Raw genomic sequence first — 14,480 nt, forward strand, 5'->3', positions numbered from 1 at the left:
GATTTTTTTTTTTCCCCTCAACGGTGTAAGCATCCGGCAGCCGGTGGGAGGCAAGAGAGTCCACAGCTGCAGGAGGAACGATGCAAACTCTCCGCTCATGTCTACGGTAAGAGCCGAATGTAAACAAGGAAACACGGGCTGTGTTTGTGTTGCTAAAAGCGGCCGCAATACACCGCTTCCTACCTACATCTTTCTTCTTTGAAGTCTCCATTATTAATTGAACAAATTGAAAAAGAGTCAGCAACGCAGATGTCCAGAATACTGTGTAATAATGCGATTAAAGCAGACCACGTATAGCTGTGATCGGTGCTGGATCAAAATGTCCGTTACAATCCGTGACGTCACGCGCATGCATCATCATACCGCAACGTTTTCAACAGGATACTTCGCTCGAAATTTAAAATTGCAATTTAGTAAACTAAAAAGGCCGTAATGTTAATATTTCATCATTGATATATAAACTATCAGACTGCGTGGTGGGTAGTAGTGGATTTCAGTAGGCCTTTAAGAAAGACACGTCAAGGAGGTACTGACAGTCGCAGCAGGTCCAGGTGAGACTTCCTCTTGGAGAACGAGCGCTTTCTGCTCTCAGGCTCTGCCACGCACGGCCCCGCCAGGTCGAACAATCTCTGCGGACTTCCCAAAATCTGAAACGCAAAACCCGGGGTGATACTAGCGTCCCTATAGGCTGAGCTTTACAGGCTCCGCCCCCTCCCACCTCCTTCATGATGCGGATGGCCTCGGTGCGGTGCTGAGGGGGCGGGTAGAGGAGGATTCTGTGGTAGAGCGACTGCAGCACCGGCTTCATGGACTCCACGCAGCTCACCAGACGCACCAGCTCGGCCGCCACGTAGCACACGGTGCGCACCACCGCCGCAATCCTGGCGGGGGCGATGGACGAACAGCCCGACCCTCTGCCTTGGTCGGACGGCGCTCCGACGGCGGACTCCGGGTCCTGGCTCGGTCCTGGAGGGACAGGACAAGTGCATGTTGTCGCCATCAGGACGTCGTCACAACAACGCCACACGTGGACTTGCCCAAGTTGGGTCGCTCGGCCTCTGGTGCCCCCATGTGGCCGTGGTGGGAGGCGATGGTTTTGTCGCTGACAGGGTTTCCCATGATGGCCACCAGCGACGGACACAGCTGCTTCCTGGGAAGATGGTGAGGACCACGTCAGCCGCAGAACACGAGACCTCAAAATGTATAATGTTTAATGAGCATGGCATGTTATATATAATGTGTGCTGTATATCCATCCATCGTATAGACAAAAGCTTTGCTCCCCAGCTCAGTGCGAGAGAGCAACAGCTGATGGTTGGATCTCACTGCATAAGAGTACATGTATTGTAAAACAAGCAATGTATAAAGTGTAATGTATATTTAATGTATAGAGTGTAATGTATATGTAATGTACAGTATATGTATATGTAATGTAATGTATAGTGTACATTTATTGAATAAAGTGTAATATATAAAGTGTCATTTAAATGTATTTTATCATGTGTAATGTATAAAGTGTAATGTATAAGTAATTCAAAAAGTGCAATGTATATGTATTATATACATTTGAATGTACATGTAATGTATAGAGTGTAGCATACATGTATAATGTGAAACATATAAAGTGTAATTTACATGTATTTTATTATGTGTAATGTATTAAATGTAATGTATAAAGTGTGCATGTAATCTATATAGTTTAATGTATAAAGTGTAATGTATAAGAATTGTATAGTGTAATGTTTGATGTGTAATGTATTTGTATTGTATAGAGTGTAATGTATATGTATTGTATGAAGTGTAATGTATAAAGTGTAATGTATAGAGTGTAATGTACATGTATTGTATAAAGTGTAATGTATCAACGGTAATGTACATGCATTGTATCAAGTGTAATGTATAAAGTGGAATGTATTTTTATTGTATAAAGTGTAATGTATATGTATTGTGTACAGAGTAATGCAATTTTATTGTATAGAGTGTAATGTACATGTATTGTATCAAGTGTAATGTATAAAGTGTAATTATAGAGTGTAATGTATATGTATTGTATCAAGTGTAATATATAAAGTGTAACGTATAGAGTGTAATGTACATGAATTTTATCAAGTGTAATGTATAAAGTGTAATTTACATGTATTGTATGAAATTTAATATATAAAGTTTGATGTACATGTATTGTATAATGTCTAATGTATAAAATGTGGTGTAGATGCATTGTATAAAGTGTAATGTATTAAGTGTGATGTACATGTATTGTATAAAGTGCAATGTATAAAGTGTAATGTATATAGTTTAATGTACATGTATTGTATAAAGTGTAATGTATAAAGTGTAATGTACTGTACATGCATTGTATCAAGTGTAATGTGTACATGTATTGTACAAGGTGTGATGTATAAAGTGTAATGTACATGTATTGTATAATGTGGTAATAACAGCTGCTTCGTGTCAATCAGAGGAAGGTCTCGGCGGTCATACCACACGAGGTCAGTGAAGCCTCTGGACAGGTGCATTGTGGGGGGGCAGCTGCTGAGCATGGACAAGATGCACTCCAGGTAGAGCAGCTGCAGCATCTGGTTGCTGCTGGAGGAGGAAGAGAGCAATGACATCATCATCAGCTGACTAACGTGTCACATGACACGTACATGCTAGGAAACAGGAGGAGAGCGGTGACATCATTATCAGCTGATTGGAACTAACGTGTCACATGACATACGTGTCACATGACATCATCATCAGCTGATAGAAACTAACGTGTCACATGACATATGAGATCATCATCAGCTGATAGGAACTAATGTGTCACATGACATGTACATGCTAGGAAAAAGGAAGAGAGCGGTGACATCATCATCAGCTGATAGGAACTAACATGTCACAAGACATACGTGTCACATGACATATGACATCATCATCAGCTGATAGGGACTAACGTGTCACATGACATATGACATCATCATCAGCTGATAGAAACTAACGTGTCACATGACATATGACATCATCATCAGCTGATAGGAACTAATGTGTCACATGACATGTACATGCTAGGAAAAAGGAAGAGAGCGGTGACATCATCATCAGCTGATAGGAACTAACATGTCACAAGACATACGTGTCACATGACATCATCATCAGCTGATAGAAACTAACGTGTCACATGACATACATGTCACATGACATATGACGTCATCATCAGCTGATAGGAACTAACGTGTCACATGACATATGACATCATCATCAGCTGATAGGAACTAACGTGTCACATGACATATGACATCATCATCAGCTAATAGGAACTAACGTGTCACATGAGATAAGTGTCACATGACATATGACATCATCATCAGCTGATAGGAACTAACATGTCACATGACACACGTGTCACATGACATATGACATCATCATCAGCTAATAGGAGCTAACATGTCACATGACACGCACATGCTAGGAAACAGGAAGAGAGCAGCCCTTCACTTACGCGTCCACCGACTCCAGCTTGTCACAGAAAAGTGTCAGGACCATGACGACATCCTCGCACAGCGCCTGGCTGGTGGGCGACACGTCTGCACACCAAAACCAAGGCCTTGTTGTTCTGAGTCATAATGAAGGTGTGCAGGACGCCATGTTTGGGGGTGGGTGTGCGTGTTTACCTTTTCTCTGCAGCGGGAGGGTCGCCGGCTCCTCTCCGTCTGCTTCCTGCGGAGGACCAGCACAACATGGTGTCACGCGCTGTACGTTTAAAACCTGACATCTCCCAGCCCCCCTGAACTCATCGCAGCGTGTGTCGGCGATCACGTGACCTCCTGTCTGTGCCGCAGCTGCAGGGTCAAGTCTCCCAAAATCTGACTGAGCGTGGCTCGCACTGCCGTGTTGATGCTCCGCTGGTGACAGCTGCTGGCGTAGGTTTCCATGCACACCTGCACGCGCACAACACAACCTCTTTTTGGTGGTTGCTATGGCGATCAGACTCCATGCTAAGTGCGGCAGCAGCTAAGGTGGTGTTAGCATCATAAAACAATCAAAGATGGACAGTTACATGTGCGATGCGTAGGATGGAGTCTCCGTTGATGTCAAAGTTTGGCGAGTATGTGACGCACAGGAGGACCTGCGGGCGCAACAGCAAGACAAGGTGGAGGACGCCGCGTCAACCCCGCCCTTCCCGAACATCCGGAAGCTTCTTACCTTCATCACCTCCACCTGCAGGTCCTCGTACAGAAAGGGCGTCACTCTGACCGCCTCCAGCATCTGACTGAGCAGGTGCTTCTCCATTGGCTCCGCCTCCTCGCTGACCCCGCCCACAAAGCGGTCCTCACACAGGAGCTTCTGATGGAAACACGGATATGGAAGTGTAATTGTGGCAAAACTATTTGCAAATGTCTATTTTAATGTGTGTGTCTGTAATCTAATTTGTGTGTCTGTGTATTAATTTGTGTGTCTGTATCGCAATGTGTGCATCTGTAATCTTATACACATGTCTGTGTATTAATTTATGTGTCTGCATCTCAATGTGTGCGTCTGTAATCTGATTCACGTGCCTGTGTATTAATTTGCGTGTCTGCATCTCAATCTGTGCGTCTGTAATCTGATTCACGTGTTTATGTATTCATTTGTGTGTTTGTATCGCAATGTGTGCGTCTGTAATCTGATTCACGAGTCTGTGTATAAATTTGTGTGTCTGTACCTCAACCTGTGCGTCTGTAATCTGATTCACATCTCTGTGTATTAATTTTTGTGTCTGCATCTCAATCTGTGCGTCTGTAATATGATTCACATGTTTATGTATTAATTTGTGTTTTTGTATCGCAATGTGTGCGTCTGCAATCTGATTAACAAGTCTGTGTATCAATGTGTGTGTCTAAATCTCAATGTGTGCGTCTGTAATCTGATTAATGTGTCTGTGTATTGATTTGTGTGTCTGCATCCCAACCTGTGCAAATGTAACCTGATTCACGGGTCTGTGTATTAATTTGTGTGTCTGTATCACAATGAGTGCATCTGTAATCTGATTAATGTGCCTGTGTAATAATTTGTGTGTCTGTATCGCAATGTGTGCATCTGTAATCTGATTCATGAGTCCGTGTATTAATTTGTGTGTGTGTATCGCAATATGTGCGTCTGTAATCTGATTCACGAGTCTGTGTATTAATTTGTGTGTCTGTATAGAATGTGTGTGTCTGTAGTCGGATCCACGTGCCTGTGTATTAATTGTGTGTCTGCATCTCTAATCTGACTCATGTGTGTGTGTGTTAATTTGTGTGTCTGCATCTCAATATGTGTGTCTAATCTGTTTCAAGTGCCTGTGTATTAATTTGCGTGTCTGAATTGCAATGTGTGCGTCGGTAATTTGATTCACGTGCCTGTGTATTAATTTGTGTGTCTGCATCTCTAATCTGACTCGTGTGTGTGTGTTAATTTGTGTGTCTGCATCTCAATATGTGTGTCTAATCTGTTTCAAGTGCCTGTGTATTAATTTGTGCGTCTGTATAGCAATGTGTGCGTCAGTAATTTGATTCACGTGCCTGTGTATTAATATGCGTGTCAACCTGTGCATCTGTAATCTGATTCACTTGTCACTGTATTAATTTGTGTTTCTGTATCGCAATGTGTGCATCTGTAATCTGATTGATGTATCTATGTATTAATTTGTGTGTCTGTATTGCAATGTGTGCGTCTGTAATCTGATTCACAAGTCTGTGTATTAATTTGTGTGTCTGTATCGCAATGTGTGCGTCTGTAATCTGATTCACAAGTCTGTGTATTAATTAGTGTGTCTGTATCGCAATGAGTGCGTCTGTAATCTGATTCACAAGTCTGTGTATTAATTAGTGTGTCTGTATCGCAATGTGTGCGTCTGTAATCTGATTCGCAAGTCTGTGTATTAATTAGTGTGTCTGTATCGCAATGTGTGCGTCTGTAATCTGATTCACAAATCTGTGTATTAATTAGTGTGTCTGTATCGCAATGTGTGCGTCTGTAATCTGATTCACAAGTCTGTGTATTAATTTGTGTGTCTGTATCGCAATGTGTGCATCTGTAATCTGATTCACAAGTCTGTGTATTAATTAGTGTGTCTGTATCGCAATGTGTGCGTCTGTAATCTGATTCACAAGTCTGTGTATTAATTTGTGTGTCTGTATCGCAATGTGTGCGTCTGTAATCTAATTCACAAGTCTGTGTATTAATTTGTGTGTCTGTATCGCATTGTGTGCGTCTGTAATCTGATTCACCTGTTCATGTATTAATTTGTGTGTCTGTATCGCAGTGTGTGTGTCTGTAATCTGATTTATGAGTCCGTGTATTAATTTGAGTGTCTGTATCGCAATGTGTGCGTCTGTAATCTGATTCACGTGCCTCTGCATTAATTTGTGTGTGTGTATCTCAAACTGTGAAGACAGCCTGCTCCACACAAATTTGAATACACTGGCACACACATTTTTTTTACACACATACAGATCAAAATACGGATGGACTGATTTTTTTTTTACACAAACAGATTGAGACACGGACACACAAATTAGTCCCCGGACACGTGAATCAGATTACAGACGCACACAGTTTTGCTACAATCATACTCCCATACACGCAGCTGTCAATCACAACGCCTAAAAAAAAAAACGATGGCTGTCCAATAGGACCAAGAGGGGGGGCTTGACAAAGACAAGGCTGGAGGTTACGTACTTGCATGCCGCTCAGCGCTGTCTGCCCCAGTTTGACGTTTTTGGACTCCAGTGCCATCTGAAGGGGCAACAGGCAGCGCCCCCTGTCGACAAAACATAAACATTAAGACGTCCATCCCATAATACATTGTGACGACATCATATCACACTGTCAATCATCCTCATTCGTTATTGACGTTAAAATACTCCGCTTACAACACACACGTAACGGTGGAATATTGTTCTTACCGCAGGTCAGCCGGCGACATCGTGGCTGATGCATTCTGGGACAGGAGTGTTTCTGGAGCAAATCAAAACAAAACGATGTAATTTGTGTTCCTCCAAGCTCAAGATTGTGGCTAAAAAGCGAGCGTAAAACCAACTTTTTACACGGATGATTACATATCTAAAATAAAACAGTTTTCTAAACTGGACTTTCAATCGAAGCAGGAGGTAATATTTAAAGGAAGACCAACGCCGGAGCTAAATGGTTTGCTTCAGACAGTGATCTCCATCAAGACAGAGAGACTTTTAAAACTGAAGAAAGATAAGGAAGACTTCTATAAACAAGTTATCGATGTTTTTCTTCAGAAGGCGCATTGACCTCATTTATAAGTAAAAATAAGACCGTAATAACGTTTTTTTTACTAAATGTGCTTTTTTGTGTGCTACAGTTTGTATGTGTAAAGAATGCTGGTATGAGCTTTTAAACATAACCCGTTAACTGCTTCCAATAAAATGGTGAATAAGATACTCTTTAGGTTCATATGTTTGTAAATCTGACTGTGATGAAGTCAGTGCCTCACCAGCCATGAACCTCACCGCACGTCATATATATATATATGTATATATATATATATATATATATTTATTTTTATTTTTTTTTAATTAAAATTTAAAAATATAAAAATGGCCCCCCGCATGTTTCCTTTTTTTTAGTCTGTGGCCCTCAGTTGAAAAAGGTTTGGACATCCTTGTCATGGATGCTTTAATTATCTTCATGATCTCCTAAAAAACTCAGTTTGTGCTTTTGTCTTTGATATATTTTTGTATATTATGTGTTTTGTACTGGATATAATTATGAATATTATGTGTTTTTTTCTGAATTATTAATATTATGTGTTTTGTCCTGGATATAATTACGAATATCATGTGTTTTTCTCTGTATAAAATTGTGAATAGTATGTGTTTTGTTCTGGATATAATAATGAATGTTATGAATTTTGTCATGGATATAATTATCAATATTATGTGTTTCTTTCTCTGTATATAATTATGAATAATATGTGTTTTGTCCTAGACAAAATTCTGAATGATATGTGTTTCCTCTTGGATATAATTCTGAATATTGTGTGTTTCTTTCTCTGTATATATTTATGAATAATATTTGTTTTGTTCTGGATACAATGATGAATATTATGTGTTTTGTCCTGGATATAATTATGGATATTATGTGTTTTTTTTCTGAATTATGAATATTATGTGTTCCTTTCCTGAATTATGAATATTATGTGTTCCTTTCTCTGTATATAATTATGAATATTATGTGTTTAGTGCTTGATATAATTATAAAATAGTATGTGTTTTTTCCTGGATATAATTAAGAATATTATGTGTTCTTTTCTCTGTATAGAATTATGAATAATATGTGTTTTGTTCTGGATATAATTATGAATATTATGTTTTTCTTTCTCTGTATATAATTACGAATACTATTTGTTTAGTCCTGGATATAATTATAAATATTATGTGTTTCTTTCTCTGTAAATAATTATGAATATTATGTGTTTTTCTCTGTCTAAAATTGTGAATAGTATGTGTTTTGTCCTGGATATAATAATGAATATTATGAATTTTACCATGGATATAATTATCAATATTATGTATTTCTTTCTCTGTATATAATTATGATTAATATGTGTTTTGTCCTGGACATAATTCTGAATGATATGTGTTTCCTCTTGGATATAATTCTGAATATTGTGTGTTTCTTTCTCTGTATATATTTGTTTTGTTCTGGATATAATAATTAATGTGTTTCGTCCTGGATATAATTATGGATATTATGTGTTCCTTTCTCTGTATATAATTATGAATATTATGTGTTTAGTGCAGGGGTAGGGAACCTATGGCTCTAGAGCCAGATGTGGCTCTTTTGATGACTGCATCTGGCTCTCTGATAAATCTGAGCTGATGTTGCTTAACACGGTAAGCAATGAATAATTCCACTTATAATCACAGTGTTAAAAATAATGTTCAAAATATAAAACATCCTCATGCATTTTTAATCCATCCATCCGTTTTCTACCGCACCTGTTCAAGAAGTTGCGTTAATGGTAAGAAGTTATTTATTTATTATTGGTTAGTGTGGGGCTTGCCCTCCTGGGGGTTCTTCAGACCCCCAAGCACCAACATGAGAGTCTGTTTCAGGGTTACAATATTGTTTTATTTTTCAATAAGTCTCTCAGTTGCTTTCCAGCAATAGTATGTCCAGCCCCAACCCAGTCTCTCCTCGTGGCTGCTGCTTATAACAGAGCGACAGGTGATTAGATAACAAGGCCCAGGTGGGCCATCTACGCACCTGTCGCTGCAGGCCCGCAGGCCACTCCCCCTCCACAGTTAGCTTCAGAATAACAATGTTATTACAAAGAATAAGACACCTATTATACTCTAGAAATGTTGGTCTTACTTAAAAATGCACGTGTTTAGTTGTGTTCAGTGTTTAAAAAAAAATATTATATGGCTCTTACGGAAATATATTTTAAAATATTTGGCTTTTTGTCTCTCTCAGCCAAAAAGGTTCCCGACCCCTGGTTTAGTACTTGATATAATTATAAAATAGTATGTGTTTTTTTCCTGGATATATTTAAGAATATTATGTGTTATTTTCTCTGTATAGAATTATGAATGATATGTGTTTTGTTCTGGATATAATTCTGAATATTACGTGTTATTTTTTCTGTATATAATCCTGAATATTGTGTGTTCTTTTCTCTGTATATAATTATGAATAGTATGTGTTTAGTCACTCAAGAATTGGAATGTACAGCCATGCTAGGCGTTGTCAACAAGCCTGAATGTACTGTATCAACAAAACATCAAGTTAAAATGTGAAAATTATAATTAAATAAGTGCATTGTATAATTACAACACTCATTAAAATTGAAAAGATATTACAAATAATTGACTAAAATAGGATGACAAAACTATTTAAATAAAAAAAAAACAATAAACTATTAATAATAATTAAAGTACCATTACAAAATAAAAAAAATAAATGAAAAAAATAAAATAAAAATTAAACATCAAATCGAAATAAGTGTCTGACACAAGAGCGCAAATTAGCATGGTCATCTGTGACTAAGCTGCCAAAGAGAGAGTCCTTGATATAATTATTAAATATTATGTATTTTCTCCTGGATATAATTATGAATATTATGTGTTTCTTTCTCTGTATATAATAATGAATAATATGTCTATCGTCCTGGACAAAATAATGAATATTATGTGTTCTTTTTTCTGAATATAATTATGAATATTATGTGTTTAGTCCTTGATATAATTATAAAATATGTGTTTTGGCCTGGATATAATTATGAATATTATGTGTTCTTTTCTCTGTATATAATAATGAATATTATGTGTGTGGAGAGGCGGAGCTGACGGGCCGACAGCGGGGTAGGACAAACAGTGGTCCTACTCAAGATGGCGGCCAGGAGGCGGAGTGTACGGCAGAGCGGAGAGGCGGGGCGTGCCTGGAGCGACGCTGCAGCAATCGGAGCCAGGTGCGTAAAACACACACCTGCTCTCAATCTGTTCATCTTGTCCTGCTGTATAAAAGGGGAGAAGGAGGAGCAATCAGGGCAGAAGAAGAAGGAGAACCAGTAGACGAAGAAGACGAGCGAGACCAGACGAGTCACCGGCGACCGAAAGGCGAGCCGAGACGAGCAGTAAAGAAGGAAGCGCTGGAAATCGGCGCGACCGACTGGGACCCCGAAGTGTTTACTGAAACAATAAACGAGAGTCAAACCTGCTCCGCGATGTCTTTCATCAATGGTCCATGCAACCCGCACGATGGCGGCTGGAAGCCATTCACAACGTGTTTTCTCCTGGATGGAATTATGAATATTATGTGTTATTTTCTCTGTAGATAATTGTGAATTTTATGTGTTTAGTCCTTGATATAATTATAAAGTATGTGTTTTGGCCTGATATAATTATGAATATAATGTGTTCTTTTCTCTGTATATAATAATGAATATTACGTGTTCTTTTCTCTGTATATAATAATAAATATTATGAGTTTTCTCCTGGATATAATTATGAATATTATGTGTTCTTTTCTCTGCATATAATTATGAATAACATGTGTTTTGTCCTGGATATAATTATGGATATTATGTGTTTCGTCCTGGACAAAATAATGTGTTGTGGCCTGGATATAATTATGAATATTATGTGTTCTTTTCTCTGTATATAATTATGAATAACGTTTTTTGTCCTGGATATAATAATGAATATGATGTGTTTTTTCTTGGATATATTTATTGATATTATGTGTTTTTTTCCTGGATATAATAATGAATATTATGTATTTTGTCCTGGATATAATTATAAATATGTTTTTTTTTTCTCTGTATACAATTCTGAATATTTTGTGTTTTGTCATGGAAATAATTATGAACATTATGTGTTTTTTCTATACATAATTATAAATATTATGTGCCCGGATGCAGCTGAGATGGGCTCCTGTACCCGCCGCACACCCAAAAGGTTCAAGCGGTATCAAATGCATGGATGGATGTGTTTTTTTCTCTGTATATAATGATGAATATTGTGTGTTTTGTCCTGGATATAATTAAAAATATTATGGGTTTTATCTTAGATATAGGGCCTCACGGTGGCAGAGGGGTTAGTGCGTCTGCCTCACAATACGAAGGTCCTGAGTAGTCAGGGTTCAATCCCGGGCTCGGGATCTTTCTGTGTGGAGTTTGCATGTTCTCCCCGTGAATGTGTGGGTTCCCTCCGGGTACTCCGGCTTCCTCCCACCTCCAAAGACATGCACCTGGGGATAAGTTGATTGGCAACACTAAATTGGCCCTAGTGTTGTCTGTCTATCTGTGTTGGCCCTGCGATGAGGTGGCGACTTGTCCAGGGTGTACGCCGCCTTCCGCCCGATTGTAGCTGAGATAGGCACTGGCGCCCCCCGCGGCCCCAAAGGGAATAAGCGGTAGTAAATGGATGGATGGATTGATCTTAGATATATTCTTGTGTAATTTGTGTTTCGTCCAGGATATATTTATGAATATGATGTGTTTTTGTCTTTGACATATTGTCGTTTACAAGAGATGCAGTTGAAATAAAAACGACTGTTTTTTTCTTTACATATTATGACATATTTAAGACAAAACTTTTGACATCTTACTCGAATCGATGATGAAATCCTGCGCGGATGAGACGATACAAAAGAAAGATATGACTAAATAAAATGTATAAAAGATTAATTTAAAGGCCAACTGAAACCCACTACTACCGACCACGCAGTCTGATAGTTTATATATCAATGATGAAATATTAACATTTCAACACATACCAATACGGCCTTTTTAGTTTACTAAATTGCAATTTTAAATGTCCCGCGAAGTGTCGTGTTGAAAACGTCGCGGTATGCTGACTCGTGCATTTGACGTCTCGGGTTGTAGCGGACATTATTTTCCAGCCCGATCCAAGCTATAAGTAGTCTGCTTTAATCGCATGATTACAGAGTATTCTGGAGATCTGTGTTGCTGAATCTTTTGCAATTTGTTCAATTAATAATGGAGAAGTCAAAGTAGAAAGATGGAGGTGGGAAGCTTTAGCCTTTAGCCACACAAACACACGGTGTTCCTTGTTTAAAATTCCCGGAGGGGAAGCTTTACTATGGATCGGAGCGGTCAAGCGACCATGGTTCCCGACCACATGTCAACCGGCAGGTTTATGTGAGAAAATTGTGGTAATAAGTTGGCTCTTACCGTAGTTATGAGCGGAGCCTCCATCCTCCTGCAGGTGACCATTACCTCCTCCCACGGAGACACTGGCGGTCACTACAACCGTGGCCACACCCCTCCGACTTTCAAGTACTATGTAATCTCACCAAAACACTAGCAACACAATAGGCCAGGGGTCGGGAAACTTTTTGGCTGAGAGAGCCATACACGCCAAATATTTTTTAAAGTATTTCCGTGAGAGCTATATATATATATATATATATATATATATATATATATATATGTGTATATATATATATATATATATATATATATAAATATATATATATACATATATATATGTATAAACATATATATATATATTTTTTTTTAACACTGATTACAACTAAATGCGTGCATTTTTAAGTAAGACCAACATTTTTAGAGGATAATAAGTCTCTTATTCGTTTTAATAACATTCTTATTCTGAAGCTAAGCAACAATAAATAAAATACTTCTTACCATTAATGCGACTTCTTGAACAGGTGCGGTAGAAATCGGATGGATGGTTTAAAATGCATGACAATGTTTTATATTTTTAAGGTTATTTTTAACACTGTGATTACCAGAGGAGTTTTTCATTACTCATCGTGTTAAGCAATGTCAGATAAAATTTATCTGAGAGCCAGGTGCAGTCATCAAAAGAGCCACATCTGGCTTTAGAGCCATAGGTTCCCTACCCCCGCAATAGGCAGATAAGGGATTTTCCAGAATTATCCTAGTAAATGTGTCTAATAACATCTGAATCGCTCCCACTGCAATCGCCTTTTTCAATTTTTTACTTTTTTTTCCAAGTCATTCACTCTCAATATCCTCATCCACAAATCTTTCATCCTCACTCAAATTAATGGGTTAATAGTCGCTTTCTCGGTCCGAATCGCTCTAGCTGCTCGTGGCCATGATTGTAAACAATGTGAGGATGTGAGGAGCTCTACAACCCGTGACGTCACGCGCATATTGTCTGCTACTTCCGGTAAAGGCAAGGCTTTTTTTATTCGAGACCAAAAGTTGAGAACTTTATCGTCGATGTTCTCTACTAAATCCTTTCAGCAAAAATATGGCAATATCGCGAAATGATCAAGTATGACTCATATGCTATGCCCGTTTGAATAAGAAAATCTCATTTCAGTAGGCGTTTAAACACACGTCGGCCAGCTCCAGTAAATAGTGACATGCAGGAGAAGGCAAACAAGGATGTTAGTCAAAGAATGAACAATTACGTCATCTATGTAAGTATACCTACGATATTGACACAGTATTAATAAAGATAACCACGCCCACCGGGACCTTCCTGAAGCGCAGCAGGTGCATGGAAGACCACCAGGAGGGGGGGAGAGGGGGCGTCGGTTCGGTTAGGTTCGATTCGACTCACCGCAGGCTAGCAAGCAGGCGTCGCGGAGGTTTTTGTTCTTGTGTCCGGCTGCGTCTTTGTGGAGCCTCCTTAAGATGTCCTCCATGGTGGCAGCTAGTAGCCGGGCCCGGGGGGGTCACACGGGGGTCACACGGGGGTCTCGTCGGCGACGCTGACGTCCGCTGTCAGCATCCTGACCCCCCCTGGAGAAATGAAGGATGATTCACGCAGCCGCTGACGTCATCGTGGAGGTGCGACCAGGAAGTGCTTTCCCCGCATCCTTGTCTTTTTTTTTTTTCCCCCACCTGATTTTGATTTTTTGGCCTCCAACTGGAACATAAAAAAAAGTCAAAATTATTGATCAAATGAAGATGTCAACGTCAGCCTGATCGAAATGATTGCCGATCCGTACGATGACGGAAACACGCCCACACCGGAAGATGAG

General features: G+C 39.1%; 1 protein-coding gene across 4 annotated transcripts in view; it reads right to left on the reverse strand.

Moving 5' to 3' along the window:
• arfgef3 (ARFGEF family member 3) overlaps positions 1-14,480 on the reverse strand; it is a 40,394-nt gene extending 25,914 nt beyond the window's left edge. For 2 of the 4 annotated variants that reach the window (XM_061911467.1, XM_061911464.1), the window contains exons 1-12: positions 14,057-14,480; positions 6,908-6,959; positions 6,681-6,762; positions 4,185-4,325; positions 4,039-4,107; positions 3,803-3,919; positions 3,653-3,698; positions 3,481-3,565; positions 2,481-2,585; positions 1,038-1,150; positions 719-966; positions 535-647 (exon numbers count right to left, since the gene is read on the reverse strand). In XM_061911467.1, the coding sequence (XP_061767451.1) occupies positions 535-647; positions 719-966; positions 1,038-1,150; positions 2,481-2,585; positions 3,481-3,565; positions 3,653-3,698; positions 3,803-3,919; positions 4,039-4,107; positions 4,185-4,325; positions 6,681-6,762; positions 6,908-6,959; positions 14,057-14,141 (1,256 nt within the window). In that variant the 5' untranslated portion in view covers positions 14,142-14,480. The remainder of the gene's footprint in view (positions 1-534; positions 648-718; positions 967-1,037; positions 1,151-2,480; positions 2,586-3,480; positions 3,566-3,652; positions 3,699-3,802; positions 3,920-4,038; positions 4,108-4,184; positions 4,326-6,680; positions 6,763-6,907; positions 6,960-14,056) is intronic. The other 2 variants (XM_061911465.1, XM_061911466.1) reach the window with 2 other exon arrangements.

Source organism: Nerophis ophidion, linkage group LG09 (assembly GCF_033978795.1).
Source record: "Nerophis ophidion isolate RoL-2023_Sa linkage group LG09, RoL_Noph_v1.0, whole genome shotgun sequence".
Lineage (NCBI taxonomy): Eukaryota > Metazoa > Chordata > Actinopteri > Syngnathiformes > Syngnathidae > Nerophis > Nerophis ophidion.